The 22,610-nt window shown below is 34.1% G+C and overlaps 12 protein-coding genes and 1 pseudogene across 13 annotated transcripts, besides 1 other annotated feature; 7 read left to right on the forward strand and 6 right to left on the reverse strand.

The window, feature by feature from the left end:
• Positions 1–17,042: part of a mobile genetic element that runs on past the window's edge.
• On the forward strand, positions 1,429–1,830 carry TVAGG3_0453260 (uncharacterized protein; the record flags this gene model as incomplete). Its single annotated transcript, XM_051234705.1, has 1 exon — positions 1,429–1,830. One exon carries the CDS (start codon positions 1,429–1,431, stop codon positions 1,828–1,830), a length of 402 nt encoding a protein of 133 aa, XP_051104435.1.
• TVAGG3_0453270 (uncharacterized protein) lies at positions 1,850–2,002 on the forward strand (the record flags this gene model as incomplete). Its single annotated transcript, XM_051234706.1, has 1 exon — positions 1,850–2,002. One exon carries the CDS (start codon positions 1,850–1,852, stop codon positions 2,000–2,002), a length of 153 nt encoding a protein of 50 aa, XP_051104436.1.
• TVAGG3_0453280 (phage tail repeat-like family) lies at positions 2,022–2,606 on the forward strand (the record flags this gene model as incomplete). The annotated part of the gene is made up of 1 exon (XM_051234707.1): positions 2,022–2,606. One exon carries the CDS (start codon positions 2,022–2,024, stop codon positions 2,604–2,606), a length of 585 nt encoding a protein of 194 aa, XP_051104437.1.
• On the forward strand, positions 4,824–5,684 carry TVAGG3_0453290 (uncharacterized protein; the record flags this gene model as incomplete). Its single annotated transcript, XM_051234708.1, has 1 exon — positions 4,824–5,684. The coding sequence occupies one exon, from the start codon at positions 4,824–4,826 to the stop codon at positions 5,682–5,684; it is 861 nt and encodes a 286-aa protein (XP_051104438.1).
• On the reverse strand, positions 6,364–7,305 carry TVAGG3_0453300 (organellar and viral DNA polymerase type B; the record flags this gene model as incomplete). Its single annotated transcript, XM_001300606.1, has 1 exon — positions 6,364–7,305. One exon carries the CDS (start codon positions 7,303–7,305, stop codon positions 6,364–6,366), a length of 942 nt encoding a protein of 313 aa, XP_001300607.1.
• Positions 8,103–8,942, forward strand: TVAGG3_0453310 (KilA, N-terminal/APSES-type HTH, DNA-binding family; the record flags this gene model as incomplete). Its single annotated transcript, XM_001300605.1, has 1 exon — positions 8,103–8,942. One exon carries the CDS (start codon positions 8,103–8,105, stop codon positions 8,940–8,942), a length of 840 nt encoding a protein of 279 aa, XP_001300606.1.
• Positions 9,543–10,418, reverse strand: TVAGG3_0453320 (protein of unknown function, DUF4106 family; the record flags this gene model as incomplete). The annotated part of the gene is made up of 1 exon (XM_001300604.1): positions 9,543–10,418. The coding sequence occupies one exon, from the start codon at positions 10,416–10,418 to the stop codon at positions 9,543–9,545; it is 876 nt and encodes a 291-aa protein (XP_001300605.1).
• Positions 10,455–10,913, forward strand: TVAGG3_0453330 (uncharacterized protein; the record flags this gene model as incomplete). Its single annotated transcript, XM_051234709.1, has 1 exon — positions 10,455–10,913. One exon carries the CDS (start codon positions 10,455–10,457, stop codon positions 10,911–10,913), a length of 459 nt encoding a protein of 152 aa, XP_051104439.1.
• Positions 10,930–11,319, reverse strand: TVAGG3_0453340 (protein of unknown function, DUF4108 family; the record flags this gene model as incomplete). Its single annotated transcript, XM_001300602.1, has 1 exon — positions 10,930–11,319. One exon carries the CDS (start codon positions 11,317–11,319, stop codon positions 10,930–10,932), a length of 390 nt encoding a protein of 129 aa, XP_001300603.1.
• Positions 11,386–11,969, reverse strand: TVAGG3_0453350 (annotated as a pseudogene). The gene has a single exon. A coding segment is annotated over exon 1 (584 nt).
• On the reverse strand, positions 14,358–15,971 carry TVAGG3_0453360 (protein of unknown function, DUF4106 family; the record flags this gene model as incomplete). Its single annotated transcript, XM_051234710.1, has 1 exon — positions 14,358–15,971. The coding sequence occupies one exon, from the start codon at positions 15,969–15,971 to the stop codon at positions 14,358–14,360; it is 1,614 nt and encodes a 537-aa protein (XP_051104440.1).
• Positions 17,043–19,502: 2,460 nt separating the features above from the next.
• TVAGG3_0453370 (phage tail repeat-like family) lies at positions 19,503–19,925 on the reverse strand (the record flags this gene model as incomplete). Its single annotated transcript, XM_051234711.1, has 1 exon — positions 19,503–19,925. One exon carries the CDS (start codon positions 19,923–19,925, stop codon positions 19,503–19,505), a length of 423 nt encoding a protein of 140 aa, XP_051104441.1.
• Positions 19,926–20,242: 317 nt separating this feature from the next.
• On the forward strand, positions 20,243–22,115 carry TVAGG3_0453380 (uncharacterized protein; the record flags this gene model as incomplete). The annotated part of the gene is made up of 1 exon (XM_051234712.1): positions 20,867–22,042. The coding sequence occupies one exon, from the start codon at positions 20,867–20,869 to the stop codon at positions 22,040–22,042; it is 1,176 nt and encodes a 391-aa protein (XP_051104442.1).
• Positions 22,116–22,610: the final 495 nt, after the last annotated feature.

Raw genomic sequence — 22,610 nt, forward strand, 5'->3', positions numbered from 1 at the left:
ACAATCCTATAATATCTCATATGTTTGATTTAATGAACCCAGTAGGTTCTATTTATACATCTATGGATGTGAGAGGTCCTCAAGTAATGTTTGGTGTTGGTGCATGGGAACAAATAGTCGACAGGTTTTTGTATTGTGCAAACTCTTCAAAGGAAACAGGTGGAAGTAAAACGATTTCAGGTGAAAATTTACCTGCACACAGTCATTACATAGATTTAAGTACATCCCAAGCAGGTTGGCATAAGCATAGATATTGGGATTGGTCAGGAATGACAAAAGGTAAAGGATATGATGTTAAAGACAATGTTAAGTTTGCTATAAATTGTTACTGGAGTGACACTCAGGGAGAAGGAAACCATACACATTTCGTTTCAGGATATACGCAAACAACGGGACAAAGTAAAGAATACATGCCACCTTACATGACAGTTTACGCATGGTATAGAATTGCTTAGTCGTCATTTTCAACTTCTTTAGCATATTCGTCAGGAGTTGTCTTATATTTGTTAGGAACTGTCTTTGAAAGTATACCACCTTGAACTTTGACAAGTTTGAAACGAGGTCTGACAATAGTAGTTTTATCTTCTGCTTGCTGTGTGTACATTTTGCCATGTTTGCCTAAAACTTCATAATATTCTCTTGTATACTTTCTTCTATTTTTACGAACACGAATGTGAGTACCTGTCGGGTTCCCATTGTTGTCATAGTCAATAGTATTTTCATATGGGTCGCGTTTAGGTATTTCTATTTTTACTTTGTCACCTTTCTGAAGTTTGAAGCCTGGCATTCTTTCTTGTTTGTCTCTTTTGACTAAATTATTAAATATATAGTCTTTCTCTAAGTCAGGGTTGTTTTTCATTTCTTCGGGGGAGTGGTTTCCCAAACCTTTTTGTTTACGGTTATTGTAAATATTTAAAACTTGTCTCATCTTTGCCATGGAGAAGTGTCTATACTTGTCGTCATATGACATTTCATTTGCTTCACCACCTTGTGGTTGGTTTAAGTCTCTTAACATTTTTATACATCCGTCAATGACACCAAGAGCAGAATGGTTTTGGTCGACAATGAAATATTGGTTTACATTTTTTGAACGCAGATAGTTTTTTACATCATCTGATTTGAAAGAACTTTCACAGTCAGATGTCAGTTTTGTTGGATGGTATTTGTCAACGAATATTGTCAAAGCTGCTAAGACATCTAAAATATTTTTAGACTGTAATGGTATGGCTTCACAGTATCTTGTGTTTTGACCAACAAATATTAACCAGTATGGAGGTCCATCTGTTCTAACTCTCGGAATGTTTTCCAAGATATCCATAAACCAAGCATTTGGTGTTGAACTAAAGATTTTTATCATGAGTGCTTTCTTTGTCGCTTTAGAAACATAGGGGTCCTTGTTTGGATTCGTCATTTTTTACCCTGTAAGAAATGGGTTTATTTGGCGCATTAGCAGGAGTTGCATCCAGATTTTTACCCGCAGTGGGAACAATAGCCAGAGGTGTATTTGGAGTTGGAAGGAAGATTTTGAGTACATTAGGTATACTTAAAGAGAAAGCACAACCTATTATACAAACTGTACAGAAAGGTTGGGATGTAGCACGAGATGCAACAAATCTTATTCCAAATCCTGAAACAAGAGGAAAAGTTCAAGGATGGATGGACAATGTAGGAAGACAAGCAGGAAACTATTATAACAAAGCAAATGAATACTATAACCAAGCAGGAAATTATATGGACCAAGGTGAAAGATTCTTTAACAGAGGATATAACCATGCACAACAATGGGTAAACAATAACCAACCTCAACCACCTCAAACTTGGAGAATGTAAGGTTTTTTATTGAGATGAAATGAACAATGCAGCATTGAGACAAATAAGTTCAAGATGGATTTGTCGGCTTCCAGCATTTACACCACGTGTTTGTCAAGTTCTTCCTATACCTCAGGAAGTTTTAGACCGACTTGAAAAACCTAAACAACCAGTTGAAAACAAACCAAACTAAAATTTTTTACTGAGATGAAATGACCGAAGAAGTTGAAACGGTAGATTTGACACCACAAACAAAAAGTTCAGAACCATTGTCAAAACCTGTCAAAGAACTTACAGATGAAGAGAAAAATTCAATAATAGAAAGTGCCAGGTCTGGAAATACAAACCCTAACTATAAAGTCACTTTTCATAGAAATGGAACGGCTAGTATCTCAAAAAAGAAACAGACTCTCACAAATAAAATATTGAAGTCTGAAGGAGCTTTCGAGACAACAGATGGAAAAGTTTACTTCACTGACCAACAGTTCATTATAGAACATCTCATTGACTTAGAGTCGAAATATTCTAAACTTTACAACAAACACAAAAAGTTGAAAGGAAAACAAAAACAAATGGCATATGATATTTATGAAGATGTTGACGACACAACTGTTCCTGCAAGTGAAGTAAAGTCAGAGGAACCGAAAAGTGACGAAAAACCGATAGAAGAAGAAAAACCAAAAACTGAAGATAAACCAAAACCAAAGTTTAGTTTCCAAACTAAACCAAGTCAACCTTCATTAGCTGGTATGGGTTGGCGTCAAAGACTTATGGCAGCAGGCGGTTATGTAAAGTAAAGAGAAAAAAAATATTTTTTTTTATTTTTATAAAAATGCCCCCATATAGAATGGACAGAAGGTCTGCTAGAATAAAAGCAGAGTTACAAAGATATGGTTGGAGAGTTTCGAAGAAGTTTAAATATAGGAAGGGAAAGCCAATAAAAGTCTATGACAAATTGTCTGGTCTTCGCTACGAAATGGATTTGGAAACAGCACGTGCAAATTATCCAAACAGACTAGAGAGGTTAGAAGAAGAACGTCTTATGGACATGCCTTTCGATGTTAGTGAATCTCAAGTTGAAAGACACGACGGCTTTGCCAGATTCTATTGGAAACATGACGAACAATTGCATCCTTTGAGAAGGAAAAAAGGAAAAGGTGAAGACGCACATGCTCCCATGGAAAGAACAAAATCTGCATATGAAAAGTATCGTGAAGTTCGTGCTAAAATTGGACAAGGTGGAGACTTTACAGTAAACTTTGACGAAGGAAAGAACAAAGAAGGCTTCATGGGAGTACTTGCTGCAATTCAAGACGGAAATAAGAAAGGACACAATCTCAGATTGACCATAACAGATTTGGATGGTCACATTTACTATGCACATGGCAATGAACAAACAGCTGCAAAACTTCTTGACGCTTTCAAGACTACAAAGAGAGAACAAATGGTTGACTCCGACTCAGACATTTTGAATGCAATTGAAGGAATTGCAAGTGTCACGTTCGAATGGTACCAACATAACCCTCAAGCAGTCAGACAACATGCTGGATACTTCCCGTTCATAAATAAGTCTGACATTGACTTGACAAGGTATGGAATTTACAATTCCATTGAAACAATTGTCAACGAACCTTGCATTCTTACATGTCTCAGGAACTCTGGTCTTGTTACAGATGAGAAGATGAAGTATCTTGAGTCATGTGTGAAGACAAGGTACATTCTCAGAGGTCAATTGGCAAAAATTGCACCGTTGGCAAATGTCAATATCCGAGTCAACATACCTACAGCTAAAGGTTCTTCACATGACGACTATGTTGTTGACAAAGACTTACCATGGTTGAAGATTGTAATTTGCCACAACCACTTCATGTTGAACGAAAGTCTTATCTTTGGTAAAAGTAAGTGCAACATTGTCAGAGCTGTAAACATTCTTTTCGAGAAAGGTTTGTTGGAACCAATTCCAGATGACAAGCTGACAGAAACTTTTGTACCAAAAGACGAAACAAACTTTTCATTGTTAGCAAGACCAAAAGTTGTTCCAGACAAAGTTCTAGTACAAAAGAAGTACACAGTTCCACAAGGGGTTGGTATGTTCGGATACCAACCTGAACCAGAAGAACTTCCAATGAGGTTGCAAGAACTTCAAGATGCTATAAACAAACTTCCATTGAGACATCCAATTGACGTCAAATTGTATTGGAGAGCATCTGAGTTAGGTCAGAAGGTTTTGTATGAGACAGGTTGCTTCGACGATGTTTATGAGATAACAGGAGAAGTTTCGCAGAAGATAAGAGACTCACTTGAATTTCCACAAACTGGACCAATTGGTTGCGACAAGTTCGACTCAAACGAAAAGATATACTATGTCGACCTTAACGCTGCGTACATGAGGTTTGTCCAATATATTCCAACTGGAATTCCAAACGAAGATGGTGAGTTCCCAGGAAGGAACTATACAGTTGGAAAAGTCATACAACAACTGTATGATATTAGGAAAGCTTCAAACCCCAAACTTGCAATGACACTCAAATTGCTTATGAATTCGACATGGGGATATTCCATTAAGAAACCTCAAGAGATGAAGAGTAAACATTATGAGAAGGTCGACAACTTTGTTGAAAGGTTTTCTCCTTTTGTTTTGAAGTACGAATTCACTCAAGGTCAAAGTGGCTTAGTAACCACATTAAAACCTATTGTCGAACATTGGTCTTACCCTCAGTTCGCAAAGGCAGTCCTTGACAACTACAACAAATTCTTCTCCGAAGTCAAATCGAAAGTCAAGGTTTACTATGAGAACATTGACGCACTCATGACGAACGAAGAAGGATACAACAAACTCATTGAAATGGGTATGGTCGGTGAAAAGATGGGTCAATTCAAATTGGACAAAATTTTCACCGAAGTTCATGTAATATCGAAAAGGAAATATTGGGGCATACTTGAAGACGGCACAGAAATAAAACATTGCATGAAATAAAATTAGTTTTAAAACAATATATTTTTACATATATTAAATGCTTCAGGTTGAAAAACAAAGAACAAAAGTAGCAGATACAAAACCGTTAGACTATATCTTTACAAATGCTGGTAGGACTATTTCAGATGAAGAAATTTCATCCCGAGCATACAGGTTTGACTATCCAATTCGTTGGCTTCAAAGTCCTTCAGATGCAAAGGCAATAGGATTTAGAAGAGTTTTGTTTTCAAATAGAACTAACGCATTTATGTTCACAGTATATTTTCATGGGCAGTATGAAGGTCCTGATGGTCTAATAGACAAATTTGACGAAATGAGAATCTTTACAGTTCGTTCAGACGAAAGTCTTGAGAAAACTCTAAATGACTTTCAAACTCAAATAAACAAATATTATTGGGAATTTCAAGAAAAATACGACTCTTTACTAAATGGAACATACTATCTGAAACTAGAATATGACAAGATGAACTCCACCGTTTCATTTCAAAAGATTGAAATTAACCCTCCAAGAGATACAGAGTTTTTATTTTGGGAAGTAGACAAACGTTCTTGGGCACAATTTCTTCGGTTACTAAACCAGAACGAACCATTACCACCAGATGGTCCATTTAAATTTATACTTCCACCAGCAGATTTGATGGTTTATAGAAACGTGTTTGACCCTCAAAATGTTATGTGTCATGCAAGTTTCAGTTCAAGCAACAATAGTTTTCTATGTATTGGTAAGGACTTTTATGACTTTGCTTCTAAATTCTACGAACCACCTAGTAACAGTTTCTCTGACTTTCAAGTTTGGTTCACAACAAATGGTGTGCAACATATTATTCCATTGTACTGTGACTTTTATCTCGAATTGTCTTTCATATATAACTACGGAAAAGTGCTGAAAAAGTATTGAAAAATAATGTTTAGGGTAGAAGGGTATATCTAACCTCTTTTCTAACCTCTTTTCTACCATCGTAGAAAACTCATGAAAACAATTTATTTTTGACACTTTCACAAAAAGTATTGAAAAATAAAGTTTAGGGTAGAAGGGTATATCTACCCCGTTTTCTAACCTCTTTTCTACCATCGTAGAAAACTCATGAAAACAATTTATTTTTGACACTTTCACAAAAAACATAAAAAATAAAGTTTAGGGTAGAAGGGTATATCTACCCCGTTTTCTAACCTCTTTTCTACCCATTGTACTGTGACTTTTATCTCGAATTGTCTTTCATATATAACTACGGAAAAGTGCTGAAAAAGTATTGAAAAATAAAGTTTAGGGTAGAAGGGTATATCTAACCCGATATCTAACCTCTTTTCTACCCATTGTACTGTGACTTTTATCTCGAATTGTCTTTCATATATAACTACGGAAAAGTGCTGAAAAAACATAAAAAATAATGTTTAGGGTAGAAGGGTATATCTAACCTCTTTTCTAACCTCTTTTCTACCCATTGTACTGTGACTTTTATCTCGAATTGTCTTTCATATATAACTACGGAAAAGTGCTGAAAAAGTATTGAAAAATAAAGTTTATGTTAGCATGTTAGATCTAACATGTTTTCTAACATGTTTTCTAACATAACTATTTACAAGCGTTTTACATGGTATATGTTGCGATGGTTCATGACTTTAAACAGTTTTGTAGCTTCGATTTCCTCTGTCAGTATGTCAAAAATTTTAACTATGCCGAAGGTTTCTTTATATTTCTTCTTGACATCAGATAATAGGAAATCGTCAACTGTTGGATAGTTTTTGTTCAGAAATGCTAACATGTCCATTTTATCTTCTGCTGGTTTCTCTACTTCTTTCTTTAAGTCAGCATAGTCGTTTCTCATACGTTCTATCTCTTTGACAGAATAGTTATATTTCCTTATTGCTGCTTTACATTTAGAACATTGTGGGTTCATTTTTGCGTTATACATTGAAATTTGACCTGCTAGAACAACTAAGGCGTCAATGGTTTTCTTTAACTCAAAAGTTGTTGGTTTTATTTGTCCATTCCATACTTTACATCTTTTGTCTTTATCTCTTATCTGCCATACACATTTTGCAACTAATGAAACAAAGTTGTCATATGTTTTGAATTCTTCAGATTTATATATGTCAGAAACATTCTTATATACCATATCGCAATCTTTGTCCATAACTTTATGGTTGCAATGAAATCCAAGAAACTCATAGTTTACTTTACGTATGAACTTCTTTATTTCTACTGAGTCAGTTGTTTTTACTTCTATTTCATCGAATTCAGGAATAGTGAGCTTTTGTTGTTGGATTTCAGGCAATTTGGGTAAATGGTCAATAATGTCCTGCATGTCGTAAAGATACTGTTCATTTTCTTCATCTTTCGCACAACAGTCTAAATTACTTGTTAAAAGTTCTTGCTTTATCTTCTGTATTTCTGTCTCAAAACTATATGAAGAAGGAATGAAGCTTTTCATCTCTACTAACATAGATGTTGGATTCATAACTAAAGAGTTTGGTGAAGTTGTTGTTTGAATTGTTGTTGTGCCGATTGTTGAAATCATATCTTTTATACAAAATAAAAAAATAAATAAAAATAAAACTAACTTTATTTTTTCTATCTTAAGGATATTCACGAATTTTCATGAGTTTCGAGAGTTTTAGACCATGTTAGAAAACATGTTAGAAAACATGTTAGATCTAACATGCTAACATAAACATTATTTTTGCTGAATTCTGTATAAAATTCATGAGTTTCGAGAGTTTTCTACGATGTTAGAAAACATGTTAGAAAACATGTTAGATCTAACATGCTAACATAAACATTATTTTTGCTGAATTCTGTATAAAATTCATGAGTTTTGTGTGTTTTAGACCATGTTAGAAAACATGTTAGAAAACATGTTAGATCTAACATGCTAACATAAACATTATTTTTGCTGAATTCTGTATAAAATTCATGAGTTTTGTGTGTTTTCTACGATGTTAGAAAACATGTTAGAAAACATGTTAGATCTAACATGCTAACATAAACATTATTTTTGCCGAATTCTGTATAAAATTCATGAGTTTTGTGTGTTTTAGACCATGTTAGAAAAAATGTTAGAAAACATGTTAGATCTAACATTCTAACATAAACATTATTTTTGCTGAATTCAGCACAAAATTCATGAGTTTTGTGTGTTTTAGACCATGTTAGAAAAGAGGTTAGAAAAGAGGTTAGAAAACATGTTAGATCTAACATGCTAACATAAACATTATTTTTGCTGAATTCTGTATAAAATTCATGAGTTTTCACAAAATGAAAAAATAACGCTAGTTTTATTTATTTATTTTTTTTATCCTGTATATAAAGACAGATATGTCAACAACAGAGAACACAACAACAGTTATAGTCCATGAAGCTATAAATGAAGAATACGAATACATACAATATAACAAACAATTGAGACTCATTCGTTCTGTCAAAGACGATATGTACCAGATGCAAAGTATTTTGACAGCTTGTTTTGCTCCAGATACTAAGCTTCCTAAAGACTGGTTTAGGAACCAAAGCACCATAGAACTATTAAGTGAAGCACAGCGAGACATACTTTTTTCTGAAAACAGTGAAGAACAGCGAGTAGGTAAAAAATCCCAGTCGCCAAAACTCTATGAAAATCGTAAAAATTTGCCAAATGGTTTGAGAGGTTGGTATGTACATAGACTATTAGTAAATGCAGTTGCAATGTGGGCTTCACCACGTTATGCTTGGAATATTTACAAACTTCTTGACGAACTTCACAGACAAGAACGTGAAGAGATGGAAAACAAGCTTGAAGCAAAAGACAAAAGTATACAGAAAAGAATACCGCGTTCAGTACCAAAAGGAAAGGAAAAGAACTATAAGTATATGATTTATACTGAAGAGTTGGAGAATGAAGAAGACAGAGATATGGTTATGTTGCATTTAGTCAGAAGAAACAACAAAAGCTTTTACGACCTTGCTAAGATTTACAAATCTGACAGAAATTGGTTCTATCGTGAAAACTTACCGATTTCAATGACACCGAATGAACAAGTTAAACAAATAGTTCAAGATACTTTACCTCAAACACACTATGATATTAAAGGTTGTACAATTTTTACCTTCAAAGAAGATTTGCCATTGTTAAAGGAAAAAATAACAGAGTATTTTGACAACTTCAAACAAGTAGGGTAAATTTCAATCTTTATTTTTCAAGCTTGCCTTTTACATTCTGCCTGAGGAAGTCTTTAACAAGCTCGTTAATTTCAATTAGATAAATTGCTTCGTCTAAGGGGTCAAGCTCCATACTGAGTCAGTACAATATTGTACTTTTTCAAGACAATGTTGTATAAATTCAGTACAATATTGTACTTTTTCAAGACAATGTTGTATAAATTCAGTACAATATTGTACTTTTTCAGAACAATGTTGTATAAATTCAGTACAATGTCTCTCAAATTTGAGTACAGCTGTACTTTTTCAGAACAAGTCTTGAACTTTTTCAGAACAATGTTGTACTTTTTCAGAACAATGTTGTACTTTTTCAAGACAATGTTGTACTTTTTCAAGACAATATTGTACTTTTTCAAGACAATATTGTACTTTTTCAAGACAATATTGTACTTATTCAAGACAATATTGTACTTATTCAGTACAATATTATATTGTTTCAGAACAAAGACGGTTAAGACACAAACGGATGACTGACGTTCCTCTTCCTGAATGCCTTCCAAAGCCAGAAGAACCGACAACCCCAGCACCACAACAGACTTACTAAGACTAAACATTTAATTTTCAAGCTTGACTTTTTACAATTTGAACTTTGTTTGCGTAGATATGAATTCTGAAAGAAGTATGAGGGTCTTGTATGACTTTATACTTCTCCCATAGTTCATATCTGTCAAACTTACCTGCCATGGACTCTTTCATAAGTTCCATGAAATCGTCTTCGGACAATCCAGGGAAAAGTATTATGTCAGTAAGTATTCTTTTAACATCCTTACTTAAACTCTTTGCTGTCTGTACACAAATGACAACAGAGATGTTAAAGTGTCTGAGCTTCTTGAGAATTCGACACATATCTTGTTCTCTATTCTTTAACAAAGGATGAGAAGCAAAGTCATCTAAGATAAGAAGACACCTATGGGGGTATGTCTTCCAATCGTAAGATTGCAATTTCTTCGAAATGTATTCTATCTCTTTCTGTTTGTTTCTGAAGTGTTTCTTCTCTAATATTCTCTGCATTTCCTCATTAGGGTCTTTAAACTTCGAATTGACATACTCATTTATAGCATTATACTTCAAAACTCTTCTTTGGTACTTCTTTATCCAATCTAACAACTCAGAGTCTTTTATACATACTAACTTAGACTTCTTTATAATATCTTTGAACGAATTGACGGTTTGGTCAAATTGACCAGAAGTCGAACAAATAACAACCAACTCATAGAATGGGTTCTTCTCATCTAGTTCTTGTTGCTGTGCAGCCATTTTAAGATAAGTGAAAGTCTTACCCGACCCAGGTGGTGCAATTAGACCTGTTATACCATTCTGAGCAAATAAGAACTTGTCATGTATAGGTTTTATCTGAGCATTTTCTAACTTCCTCTTGTTCTTATTTAAAACATTCTCAAATTTTTTGTCAATGTCAGCAAACTTTTTTTCTAACATATTTTTAGAAAAATTAAAATTTTTATCTTTTAGAAAATGTCTAGCGATTTCGCTATCTATATTCGAGACAAACTTTTCGACAGCAAAACATCTGTCGACCATAAAATCTTACATAGTGTAAACAAGAAAGGTGAATTTGTTCTAAAGTTCTGTTTCTGGGAATATGACAAGAACCATAAAACATTAAGCAGAGCAGTCTTTAAGTTTGTCAATGACAGACTTGTTGACAGAGATGACGCCGATTGGAAAGATGAAGTCCAACAAAAGTTCTTAGAATGCAAAGAAGACACATGCGCTGTTCTTGAAGATGAAATAGAAAACAGAATAGATGAGCTATTAAAGGACAAAGAACTTTTACATAAATATGGTTCTAAGAAGTTTGACATAACTCCACCAGAAAAGAAGAAGAGAGAAAAGAAAGAAAAGAAAGTAGAAGAAGAGAAGAAAGAACCTGAACCAGAGCCAGTTCCACCGAAGAAGAAATTTGACATGTAAAAATAAAATTTTATTTTTAGAACATTTCTGGGTCAATGTCAATGTTCTCTTCCTCTTTAGGAGTAAACACTGGCTTAGACTCTAAAATCTTTTTACCCAATTTACCTTGAACTTCTACAACTTTAGACTCATAATATTCATAGTCGTCTGCCTTCTTTGGTTCATAAGGTATAACAAGTTTGTATGCTTTGCCTTCTTTAAGGTTTGAGAACCTTCTGTCAAAATTTTCTTTGACTGTTAACAAACCTTCTATCTCTAAGTCTTCAAATTTCGCACCATTTTTAGTCACAATAGCAAACTTAACTGGTTCGATGTTCCAAACTTTGCTGAATGAAGACTTTTCAAAATGGTAGAAGTAAACATTCAAATATGTGAATGGGTCTAGTTCTTCTTTAAGTCCTGACATGTACTTGTTTACTGAGATGAATTTTGCCATCTTTTTCTATCGGATAAAAAATATTTTTTTTAAAATTTACTCAGAAAAATTTTTCTTTGTATATACACCATTCTGTACGTCTAAAAGAGTTTTGACATTTGCCAAGAATGTTCGTTTAGAAGCTGCCATATAACCATATTCTTGACAATATTGTTTATACGAATCGTACAATGACCTTTCATCTAATGACACAAAGTCAGTTTCATCTATGAACAGTTCATATACACTCTTGTTTGCTTCTAACAATGTTTGTCTCTCTTCGGTATGTGGAATTTGTCTTGGATTGAACTTAGAAATATCTAATGTCATGAAATATGAGAACAAATGGTTGTAAAACTCTGGTGTCAAAGTTTCTGCTAAGTCGTCAAAATATTCAGTATCTTGCATATGAGAATCTGACGTTCTGACAACTACATATCTTCTGTCAGAACTTTCTAACTTCATCGGAACAGCATTGTTTGAAACCATAATGAAGTTTGCAACATTCTCACAAACTCTTGAGTCTTTATACTTTCTTTCAACAACTCCAACTTTGTCTGTTATAAGACTCTTCAAAGCATCTGAGTTCAAAACTTTTGTTGTATCTATACTTTGAAGTTCATTGCAACTATAAGTTTCATATTCTCAATTGAAGAGTTAAATTTACCGCAGATGTTTTCTAAGTTTGTCATATTAGGGTTCGAATAACCTTCTAACAGTTTGCATAAGATATCTGTAAAGATGTGTTCTTACCTGTTCCTTGTTTTCCAATTATAATGAGAGCAGTTTCATTCTTAGCACTTGGATGTTGTAAGATGTTGCAAACCAACATAAGATATACTCATAAACCTTTTTGTTTCCATTGCATATAATTTCTTTGACATGGTCTAAACCAAGCTTCTATAATATTTTCTTTCCATTCTACTTGTTCATATTTATATCCAGTGAAGATAGAATAGAAGTTTGGAGAAGGTGTATAAAACTTTATACCTCGAACTGAAAAATCTTCTAACTTTGACAATAAGATATCCCAAGCATCTAACATCTTCATGCCAACTTGTACGACTTTTATTTCTTAAGTTTCTGTCTACATTCTTTTCTGAAACTATTGTCGCTTTAGGTTTGTTAAAGACTACATCCCATTCTTTCATAACATAACATTCTGGGGCAGAGTCGACATAAATGACTAAACGTTTCAAATTCTCGACTGCTTTGTTATAGTCTCGAAATGGACACATATTTCTGAATGCTTGGAAGTCATAAAAATCTGAAACATCTATTCTGTACATTTTTATAAAAATAAAAAAAATATTTTTTTATTTTTGAACCATTTCTTGTTCCATTTGTTGCATTTGTTGTTCTTGAACTATTTGTTGTTGAAGTTGTTCTTGTAATACAATACTTTCACCAGTTGCATCTTCCAATTCGAAACTTTCTGCCGTCATTGACAAATACATAGGACATAAAAGTTTTACAGGAACAAAGTTTGCGTCAACTAATGTCAACGTTATACTTGCCAAAGTGTTTGAGTTCACTAAGGTTGAAAATTCTGCATTCGAATGAACAATAGGCAAACCAGCAGAGAAAGTATTGTTTATACGCATAAGTATCTTTTGGTCATTAAAGTTTTCTGTCGACATTCGAATAACACTTTGAACCTAAGTTTGAAACAATATATAAGATTGGTGTGTTAATGTCAATGGAAATAGACATTCCTTGTATGACACCTTTTCCTGTTATAGGAAACTGTTGGTAGTAAAAACCAGATATAAGTTTTGTATTATAGCTCATATCATTAATAGTAAACTCAGTCGGACATCCAAACATAATGAAAACCTGCTCTAGTTGCAGCACATGTTACACCCGTACTTAAAGTATTAAATAAGTCAACAAAACCTGTTGGTGGTATTTCAGAATATGTATCTTCAAAGGAGTATTTTTTTACCATTCACACAATAAAGTCTTCTGGTGTCAAAAGAGCAAAACAGGCTTTAGTCGTCATTGTGTGTTAAGGTTAGTTTACAATATCGTCCTTGAGGACTTTGTAAGTTTGTTGTTATAGAATTATATGACTCAGGGTTTTTAGTCGTAATAGTATAACCATTATGTCTTCTGCCATTTACTTAGCAAATAAATTTTAATGAAATGTTGTGGTCGTCAAATATTTTTATAACGTCTGGGAAACTATATTTTAAGTTCAACGTTTCACCTCCTTTCATAACGTATATCTTGTCAATGGCATTATATGAAACACCACAGCAACTAATGTCGGGTTCTATTTCTTTGATGTTTATATCGTCTGCCTCTGTCAAAAGTTTCAATAGTTCTTTCAAAACTTCATGAGGTGCAATGACATATGAGTTCACTTTTACAGGGTTGTGTTCGACAAGTTTAACATTATACCTAAAGCTTGACAAATCTTCTCCTGAGTTTGAAGTTTGTCTTTCAGTTGTTGTAGTCGTTTCGAATATCTGCAACAGAACTTAAGTCTCTGTTAACTTCAGGATATGTTGGTTCTTTACAGGAACAATTGTTATACCATCTTCGTCTTCGTATGGTTTCCCCATTTCAACATCTCTGTCTTTGACATTGACAATAACACTTTGACTGTTTGTTTGAGTTGGTGAATTAACTTCACATCTGCCACCGCCATTAAACCTTTTGAAACACTTACGCTTCTATTTTTCGGAAATGACATTTTACTTAGAATAAAAAGATGGACGTATTTGAGTATCTCTTCGAATTGAAGCAGAACAAAGTTTATACTCACAAACAATACAAATACATTGACAGAATAGTTCTTTATACAAACAATGGTAAATGTTATAGAATAGCAATATTTGCTGAACCAAAATATTTTCATAAAGCAAAGAAAGTTGGTATAACTGAAATGGTGAAAGTTCTTGAAGCAGACAAAAATATAACTTCAAAACTTACAGATATTTCTAAAGGTAAGTTTATAATACAATATTATGTCAAAACTGGCGTACTGTCAATATTTGACGGAGAGAAGTCAGTTCAAGAACAACTTACTGACCTGCTGCCAAAATCTGCTCGATGGAAGCTGTCGTTATGCCAATCTGAGGAGCCCCAGCAGGTTTCATCGAACGAATCTTCAAAAGAGCATCTTCCGTGAAAAGTGCTATTGGTTTTGTAAACTTCTTTGCTCTCAATTCATCTGGACCGTCTCTGTCACCAGTATATTGTATTTGTACAGTACCAACAGTTGAAATACCACCCATAAAGTCTTCTGAGTCAGCAAATGGGATACCAATCCAAAAGTTTGACTTATCTCCGTTTGTATACTGAGTTTTTTGACCTCCTGTATGAGTCCATAGTTTTACATATGGCATAATAGAACTTTGCATTTCAGGGTTAATGGTCGTTGTGAAGTTGTTGTTAAAGTTCATAGCATCTAATGTCAAGTTGTATGACCTCATATCCTCAACTGTAGAATATTCTTCTCTTGGATAATATTTGCCATCTATGTTTATATGATATTTAATACCAGGGTTGTAGAAACAAGAATAGTCATTTATAGTTCGTCTGAACAGTACAAACATAGTATCTGCATGTTTCATAGCAGTTGTTAACGCAATATCTGTTCTTGCACCTGCGGCTCCTGGATTTTGGTTTCCAACTTCACCTGCAAAGTCTTTGACAGATATTTGGTGTATAGGGAACATAAGTGGAACTGCAATATATTTGGCAGCTAAAGCATTTGAAATATCTGGGTCCAACATATAGACTGCAAGTCTGCTTTCTATTCTCTTGCATTCAAATTTTTCGCATGTGAACTTAACTGGGTCCCATACGTTTGCACCAGCATTATCCTTCATATAGTAGTTTACTTCATTGTTGAAGTTTGAGAAACCAAAGTCTAAGTCAACTTTGTCTTTGCAAAAGGCAGCGAATGTTTCCTTAGCTGTTGCTTTGGCTTCAATAGTGAATGGGTCTTGTGTTGGTGCAATGACTAAGTTATTTTTGCTTGGAGTAAGTTCGATAGAAATTTTTCCTGCCCAGTTTGGCAAGTATCTTAAAAACCTGAAGATGAGGAAAGATGACAAAGGAACTCTAAGTTTCAGTTTTACTTTAGTGGCAGCAGTTCCATCTGAACCAGAAAGGTTAACATAAACTCCTGGAACGTTAGGGTCAAGTCTTCTTATTTTCTCAATGGTGGCATACTGGTCTGTTTGTTCTCTAGCTTGTGGTTGTACTGAGTTTCTCAAAGCGAACCATTCATAGTTTGCCCATGTTACTGTTTGAACTAAGTCAGAGTTAGAATATATCTTATATCCCATGAAAACTTCTGGAGCATATTGGTATCCGACATAGAAAATACCATTGCAACCTTTCTTATCAGACAACTTGGCAGAAGGTTTTATTTCAATGTCTTGTTCCACGTATAAGAATGAGTTGTCAATAGAAATAATGTGAAACCTGTCGCAAGCAATATCTACTGTTGTTGAAGAACCTTCTCCAAACTCACCTACGTTTCCATAAGAAACAGCAGTTGTATATTCGTAAGTTCCAGGAACTATTTCTGACCTTCTAATGGCATTGTCGCATTCGTTATACCATTCGGAAACATTTCCGTTCATGGCATCCAAAACTGTTGGCGTTATATTCTGAGCGGCGTACATTTCATATGGGTAAAAATATAGAATAGTTGGATTTATATATCATAATAGAACCCACTCGGACCAAGCTTTAATTTCTTCCTGACTGAGTTTTTAACTCTTCTTTTTCCTTCATTGCCACTACTTTCACTAGATGAAGTTACTTCTTCACTACTTTCACCACTTTCTCTTCTTCTTTGGTGTCGCTTTTGGTAACTTGCCCTCTGCTTCAAGTTGTAGCATCTTTGCCTCATGTTCACCTAGTATGTTGTAAATTTCCCATGTCCTTTTTGCCTTTGGGCTCTGGTCGCCCATCTCAGGTAACCTATATCCTAGAAAGATTTTGTCATAGTTTGTATTTGAGTCTTCCTTTATTGTTTGCATGACTCTTTCCTGAGTTTCTGGTTCAAGCTCTTCAAACAGAGCTTGTCCATATGGAATAAGCTCGTTTCCAAATATATGTTTTTGTAGCCATTCTGGTTTTCTTTCCATGTAACCAATAATATCTTTTGTGAATGGGAAAGCTTTTACCCAACGTTTCAGTCTTGCGTCATTTATTTCTGTAGTTGGTTTTATTTTGTCATGGAACATGTTTTTCAATACTAACATTTCATTTGGTACTGTCCATTTGAGTTTTCTTAAATATTCATCCCTTCTCGGTTCATTGTCTGCAAAGTAAGTTTTTATGACATTTTGCAAACTTTCGTTTGCAAGGTCATGTACAATAGGTTCTCTTCCTTCTCTCTCCCTAACTTTCTTTCTAAACTCTTCACCAAATATACCATCTCTATGGTTCTGTGTAGTTCTTTGAGATAAATGTTCTAGAACGTCAGGTGTTATATTTCCCTCAGCCATGTTCATTTCATACTGGTCCAAAATATCTGCATCTTTCATATCTTTCAATGGCATTAAAGCCGCGCTGAAAATACCAGTTATATCTGGTTCACCATTCACTTCCATTGCGTCTACAACTTCTTGGAATTGAGGTTGTAAGTTTATGAACCACCTATTCGGATTAGCTTTATGACCCCATCTCATTGTAGTTCCATAGTCTGCAGAAACAAAAGTAGGTTTGTTTCCATATTGGTTAGGTTCTGAATGAACTTTAAACAATGTTTCATTTCTATATGTTTTGTTGAAATTTAACCTTTTATTTTCACCGAGTTCAGCCAAAGATTGAACGTTATATGGTCGTAAGTAAAAAGGATTATTGTATTTGCGTACATTTTCTTTCAGTACTTCCATTCTATGCTGAATATTTTCATCTGGTGTTGGAGTCTTTTGTATGTCGGTGAACATTTTTCGATATTCTTCTACTATGTCAGCCGAATTTTTCTTATACTCTTGGAAAGATTCCATATTCTCCTCATACTCTTGTTGAGGGTCAAGATTTTTCGGCTGTTCCAAATCTTCATCTAGTTCTGTGACGTTGGTTTCCAAAGGAGGGACTTGTTCGTTTCCTTCAGGCTCTTCTAGCTGTTGTTGCTGAACTATTTCTTCCATGTCTGGTTGTATCTGAACTTCTTCCTGTTGAGTTTCTTGTACCTCATCTGCTGGCATTTCATATATTCCGAGACCGTTTTTAACAAGTTCCCTATCTAAGTCATTCGGACTCATAAACCTTTCTTCTTTCGTTCCGTCTCTATTTTTTACGCGTTTCATGAAGAGAGTTGAATTATCATTTAGCTCTGACATAAAATATCTCGGAGTAAATTCATTCATGTCATTTGGATGATATGCTATTAAATCATATCCCTTTGCGAGCTTGTATTTTCCAGGTTTGAGATTATATCCGATTTTATGCTGAACCATAAAGCTAAATAGGTTCGGGTCAGTATTTCCTTCCTTGAACTTTCTAATAGCTTCTTTATATCTGTCACTAAAGTCAAGAGTATCTGGGTAACCATAATCTTCCTTAAGCATTTTTAAGAATTCTTGGTTTCCTTTTTCTCTACTTCTTTTATGTCCTTGCTCTGTTTGTGGTTGTTGTGCAGGGTTTTGAACTGTTGGTTGTTGTGCAGGGTTTTGAACTGTTGGTTGCTGTGCAGGGTTTTGAACTGTTGGTTGCTGTGCAGGGTTTTGAACTGTTGGTTGCTGTGCTGGATTTTGAACTGTTGGTTGTTGTGTTGGTTGTTGTTGTGGTGCTGGATTTTGAACTGTTGGTTGTTGTGTTGGTTGTTGTTGTGGTGCATGCCTGTGTCTGTGTCCATGTGACGATGTAAATGTTTTAGGTAGTCCTGGTGCAGGTGCTTCTCTTGGAGGGTTTGGTGGTATATAAGTTCCACCAGCTGGCACATATGTTCCATCTGCAGCATAATGTCCTACCTGACTTTTCGTTTTTAAGAAAGCATTTACTAGGTCTGTTTTGGTCTGTTGTAACTCTTTTTCTTGACTTTCCACAACAGCTGCTCTAACGGCGTCATAGGCACTTTGAACTGACTGTCTCGTTGCTGCATCTGTTATTTTCGTCATATTTTGTGCTACTTCTCTTAACTCTTTGTCGAAACTTTCAGACTTCAGTTTCTTTCCAGATGAGAAGTCGTTCACTAGTTTCACCTTACTATGAAGAGCTTCGAAGGCATTCTTAAAGTCAGCATTCATTAAAGCTTCATTTGAACTGTCTTCATCCGCTTGTATTTTTGTCCTTATTGACCCTATAAGTTGTGCTGCTTTGGCGTTGGCTTGGGCATCTAACCAGTCATTATTAGCTTTTATATATTCTGCGCTTTTCATTGCCTTTTGCATGGCTGCGTCGTTATTTTTACTTTCTAGTGCTAAGTTTTCATACTGTACGGTTTGGTTTTGCAACTGTAAAAGTTTTTCTGCCTTTACATTTGCTTCAACTTCTTTTTTATACTCATCGCTATCCATATATGTCTTTATGGCTTTTTGTTTTATCTCTTCATCTTTCAGTACTTTATATTGAGTAGTATGGTTTTTCAAATTTATAACATCTTGTTCCATTTTTGCTACTTCTGCTGCTTTTTCTGACACTTTTTTCGCATATTCCTCTGTACTTAGTTCTTTCAGTTGTTCTTCTTTCTTCTTTTTCTCTACGTTTAACTCATTTAGTTTCTTTGTGTGTCTGTCATATTCTAGTTTCTTTTCATTTTCATTTATTTGTTTCTGTATGTCTATGTTTGACTTTTTGACATCTGTTATTTGATTTTTGAGTGAACTCAAATTCATTTGACTTTGAGGGTTATAAGCTGTTCCGTCTGCAGCTCCACCATAGCCTGCCATTTTCGCTAAAAGTGCCGCTCTTAAACCTCCACTCTGTGCACCAATAACTCGGTTTAAAAGCATAGGGTTGCTTGACATTTGTTGCAACATAGTGGGGTCATTCATCATTTGTTGTTGCAACTGTTGTTGTGGTGTCAGTTTTACTATTGGATGTTTCAATGCTCCCTTCCTCTTACGTATATTCTTACGTAGCTTACGTGGCATTTTAAGTGAAGTTAAAAAGCGGTTTTTGACAGATGTTTATATGACACTTTTTGTTCAGCTCAAAAAACTACTCGGTCAAAGTGTTGTTAGTTTTGTAAAATAACCGTCCTATAAAACTTTTGACATAAGTGTTTCAATGTCATGAACTCTTATAGCACCACTATATAATAATCTAGCAGATATACTATTCCAGTCTATATATTCTGCTTTTTTCAAAACCTCTCTCACAATATTTTTCTTATCTAATGGTATACGTTCCATCTTACCTATAGGTATCTTTTCTTTTAACTCTTTCAATATATTGTTTGTGTCTGGAATATGTTTGAGACGGTCCATATAGTTGTCGAAGTCATTGCATATAATCTTTGAGTCTGGGAATATTGTATGGCACAAATGGGATATATAGAAACTTCCACCGAACAAATCTACAAATGTTAGACCATTCGGTAGTTTCTTAAGTTCTCTCAATAGAATATCTTTACATCTACTCTTATTTCCAAAGAACGGTAACGGTGGTTTTGTAAAATTCATTTATATATAATAATAAAAATGTTTTTTTCCTGAAAAGTGACAGAAAAGTGACAAAACATTTCTTATGGGCTAGAGGGCGCAACGCGCCTGGAAGCCCACACATACACCCTACGGTCCTCCTCTTTGGTCTTGGGCAAAATTTCTTATGGGCTAGAGGGCACGAAGTGCCTGGAAGCCCCACTACCTTTTTTTTTTTTTTTTTTTTATATTTTTAATAAAATTCCTTATATATTATAATTATTATATTAAAAACCCTTTCGAATTTTGGCGCGAAAAATAAGAGTAAGTGTCACTTTTTGTCACTTTTTCTAGTGACCCTTTTCGGTACGGAACAAAAATTTTCTCAATTTCATATTTTATATTATCATGAGATGCTCAATCTTATGCAGTTCTCGACCAGATTTTTGTTTGTCAGTGAAGATTGGCCCAGATGGCGTTGAAAAAGCTGTTCTTGGTACTTATATTAACACAATAAACCAACAATTCCTTATTCAAGACAATAACATCATTTCTCTTAAAACAGGTCATTTACTAACAAATGAAGATCCCCTTGTTTTCACCCCAAGGACTAGCGATAGCAAACAAATTTATCATATAAATTCTGACGGTACTATTTCAAATGCCAATGGCTTAGTTCTTGATATTAGGGCAGAAAAAATAGTCCAAGATACAGATATCATTCCATTTCCAAAACATGGAAGATTCAATCAAATATGGCGTGTTGTTTCAATATAAGATGATTAAGAATAGTTGTTTATTAAGTTTCTACTACTTTTTGTTTACACTTAACCTAAATGTTTATTAATATCTTCGATAAAATTTCAAAATTTTTATGATTAGCTTTGAATAACCTCTTGCTCGCATGAAGAAGAGAATTTATGGATATCTGCGATAAAATTGTTGATCGAATACCATCAACAATTTTTTTTTATTCTTTTTTGATGATTGGGCCATCAACCATGCTTCCTAATGCTTTTGAAAAGCTCCAATTATCTGTTGGATGCTATGTTCAGCTTGCTGTTAAGGTAAAGAACAATAAAGTTTCAGAAATTGTCAATGAAATTTCTAAAAAATGCATAGGCTGTCGAACATTGTTTGATGGTAAGAATTATGTTTACACAGATCAGCCATGTCCAACTTATCAAATTCCTGATAAGTTTCCTCATTTAGAAGAAGCAAATAAATTTGTTGCCAAAAATTATACAATTCCTGAGTCAACACGCTTAGCATCAATATGCTATAATAAGGACACAGTTATATTTAATTGCAATCATTCGTCATCAGATGGCGGATACATGAAGATGCTTTTGGATCATTTGTGTGGACGAGAAACACCAAAAGATCCTCAAGCCAAAATCCATACATCAATAATTGATGCACTTTCTGATCAATTAGCTAACGCAAATGGCAAAATTTCAACGATGACTACTCCAATCAGAAATTATCGCAAGAAACAAGAAAAGGAATATGCAATTTACACATTGATTGAATTTCCAATCAAAGAAAAGATGTCGAAAGTTACAGAAAAAATGATGCTTGCGGCAACACTTTCTGCTTCAGCATACAACAAAATGTTAACTTCTATTGCCAGCCAACTTGCTGTTGATGCCAGAAGATACATGAAAAACCCAGATTGGAGTCATTGCAACATTGATAGTTTAATTGTTGCTGATGCACATACAAACATCGCTACAAAGTATGCTAAATTGACTATTGATGAATTGGGTGCTTTACTCCGTAAGGATATGCAAGAAAAATTAAAGAATGGCGAAGCATTAAGATCTATTAATCATTTATACAAAGGAACATATCCACCAGCAATGACTGGCTCTGTAAGTGTTACAAACATTGGTAAAATGACTACAGGAGGCGATATTACTGATGCTCAAATTGCAACTTCAATTTGCAAAGGTCCTTATCCACCAGGAGGAATGTCAATATCATCAACACTCGTTAATGATATTTTCAGGGCCAGAATCTACACTTCTCCTTATATTACAAGCTTCAAAGAAGCAGAAAAGTTCAAGAATGCTGTAAACTACTGCATTAAAGAATTAAAGCCTGACATGACAGTTAAAGAAGCCTTTACCAACCTCACAAAAATAATTCATCAATAATTTTGTTATAATTTTTTTATTTTGTCTTATTTTTCTATTCATTATCTTATTTGAATAAATATTTTCGATTCACCTCATTAGTTTTCTTTGATATTCTTCTTTCTTGACAATTTGCCCCTCCTGTTATTGAGAATCGAATAGAATTTAAGAAATCAATGTATTTTAACTGAATAACAGGAGGCATAGATTTGATATTAACTTTAGGTCCAAAACTTTACAGTATTAATGATAATTTAGATGATTTATATGGATGGAAATATGAATCATGAATAGTTTTAAGATATTATTATGAAATTTAATGATGTGTCTTTTGTAAATTTATTACATTGATTTAATATTTCCATATTTTATTTAAAAGATATGGAAATTTCAAATTTAATAATAAATTTTCCAAAAAAAATTCAAATTCTAAAATTTGAACTTCATCTTCTATTGTTTTCGTACCATAAAAATGGATTCAAAACTTTTTTGGAGAAAATCATTACCATAAAACTTCTTCTATATTGGATATTGAGCATTTTTATGTTCATACTTTATCAATATTAAGTATAATTTTTGAAATGATTTT

This window comes from Trichomonas vaginalis, chromosome V, assembly GCF_026262505.1.
Source record: "Trichomonas vaginalis G3 chromosome V, whole genome shotgun sequence".
NCBI classification, from domain to species: Eukaryota; Parabasalia; order Trichomonadida; family Trichomonadidae; genus Trichomonas; species Trichomonas vaginalis.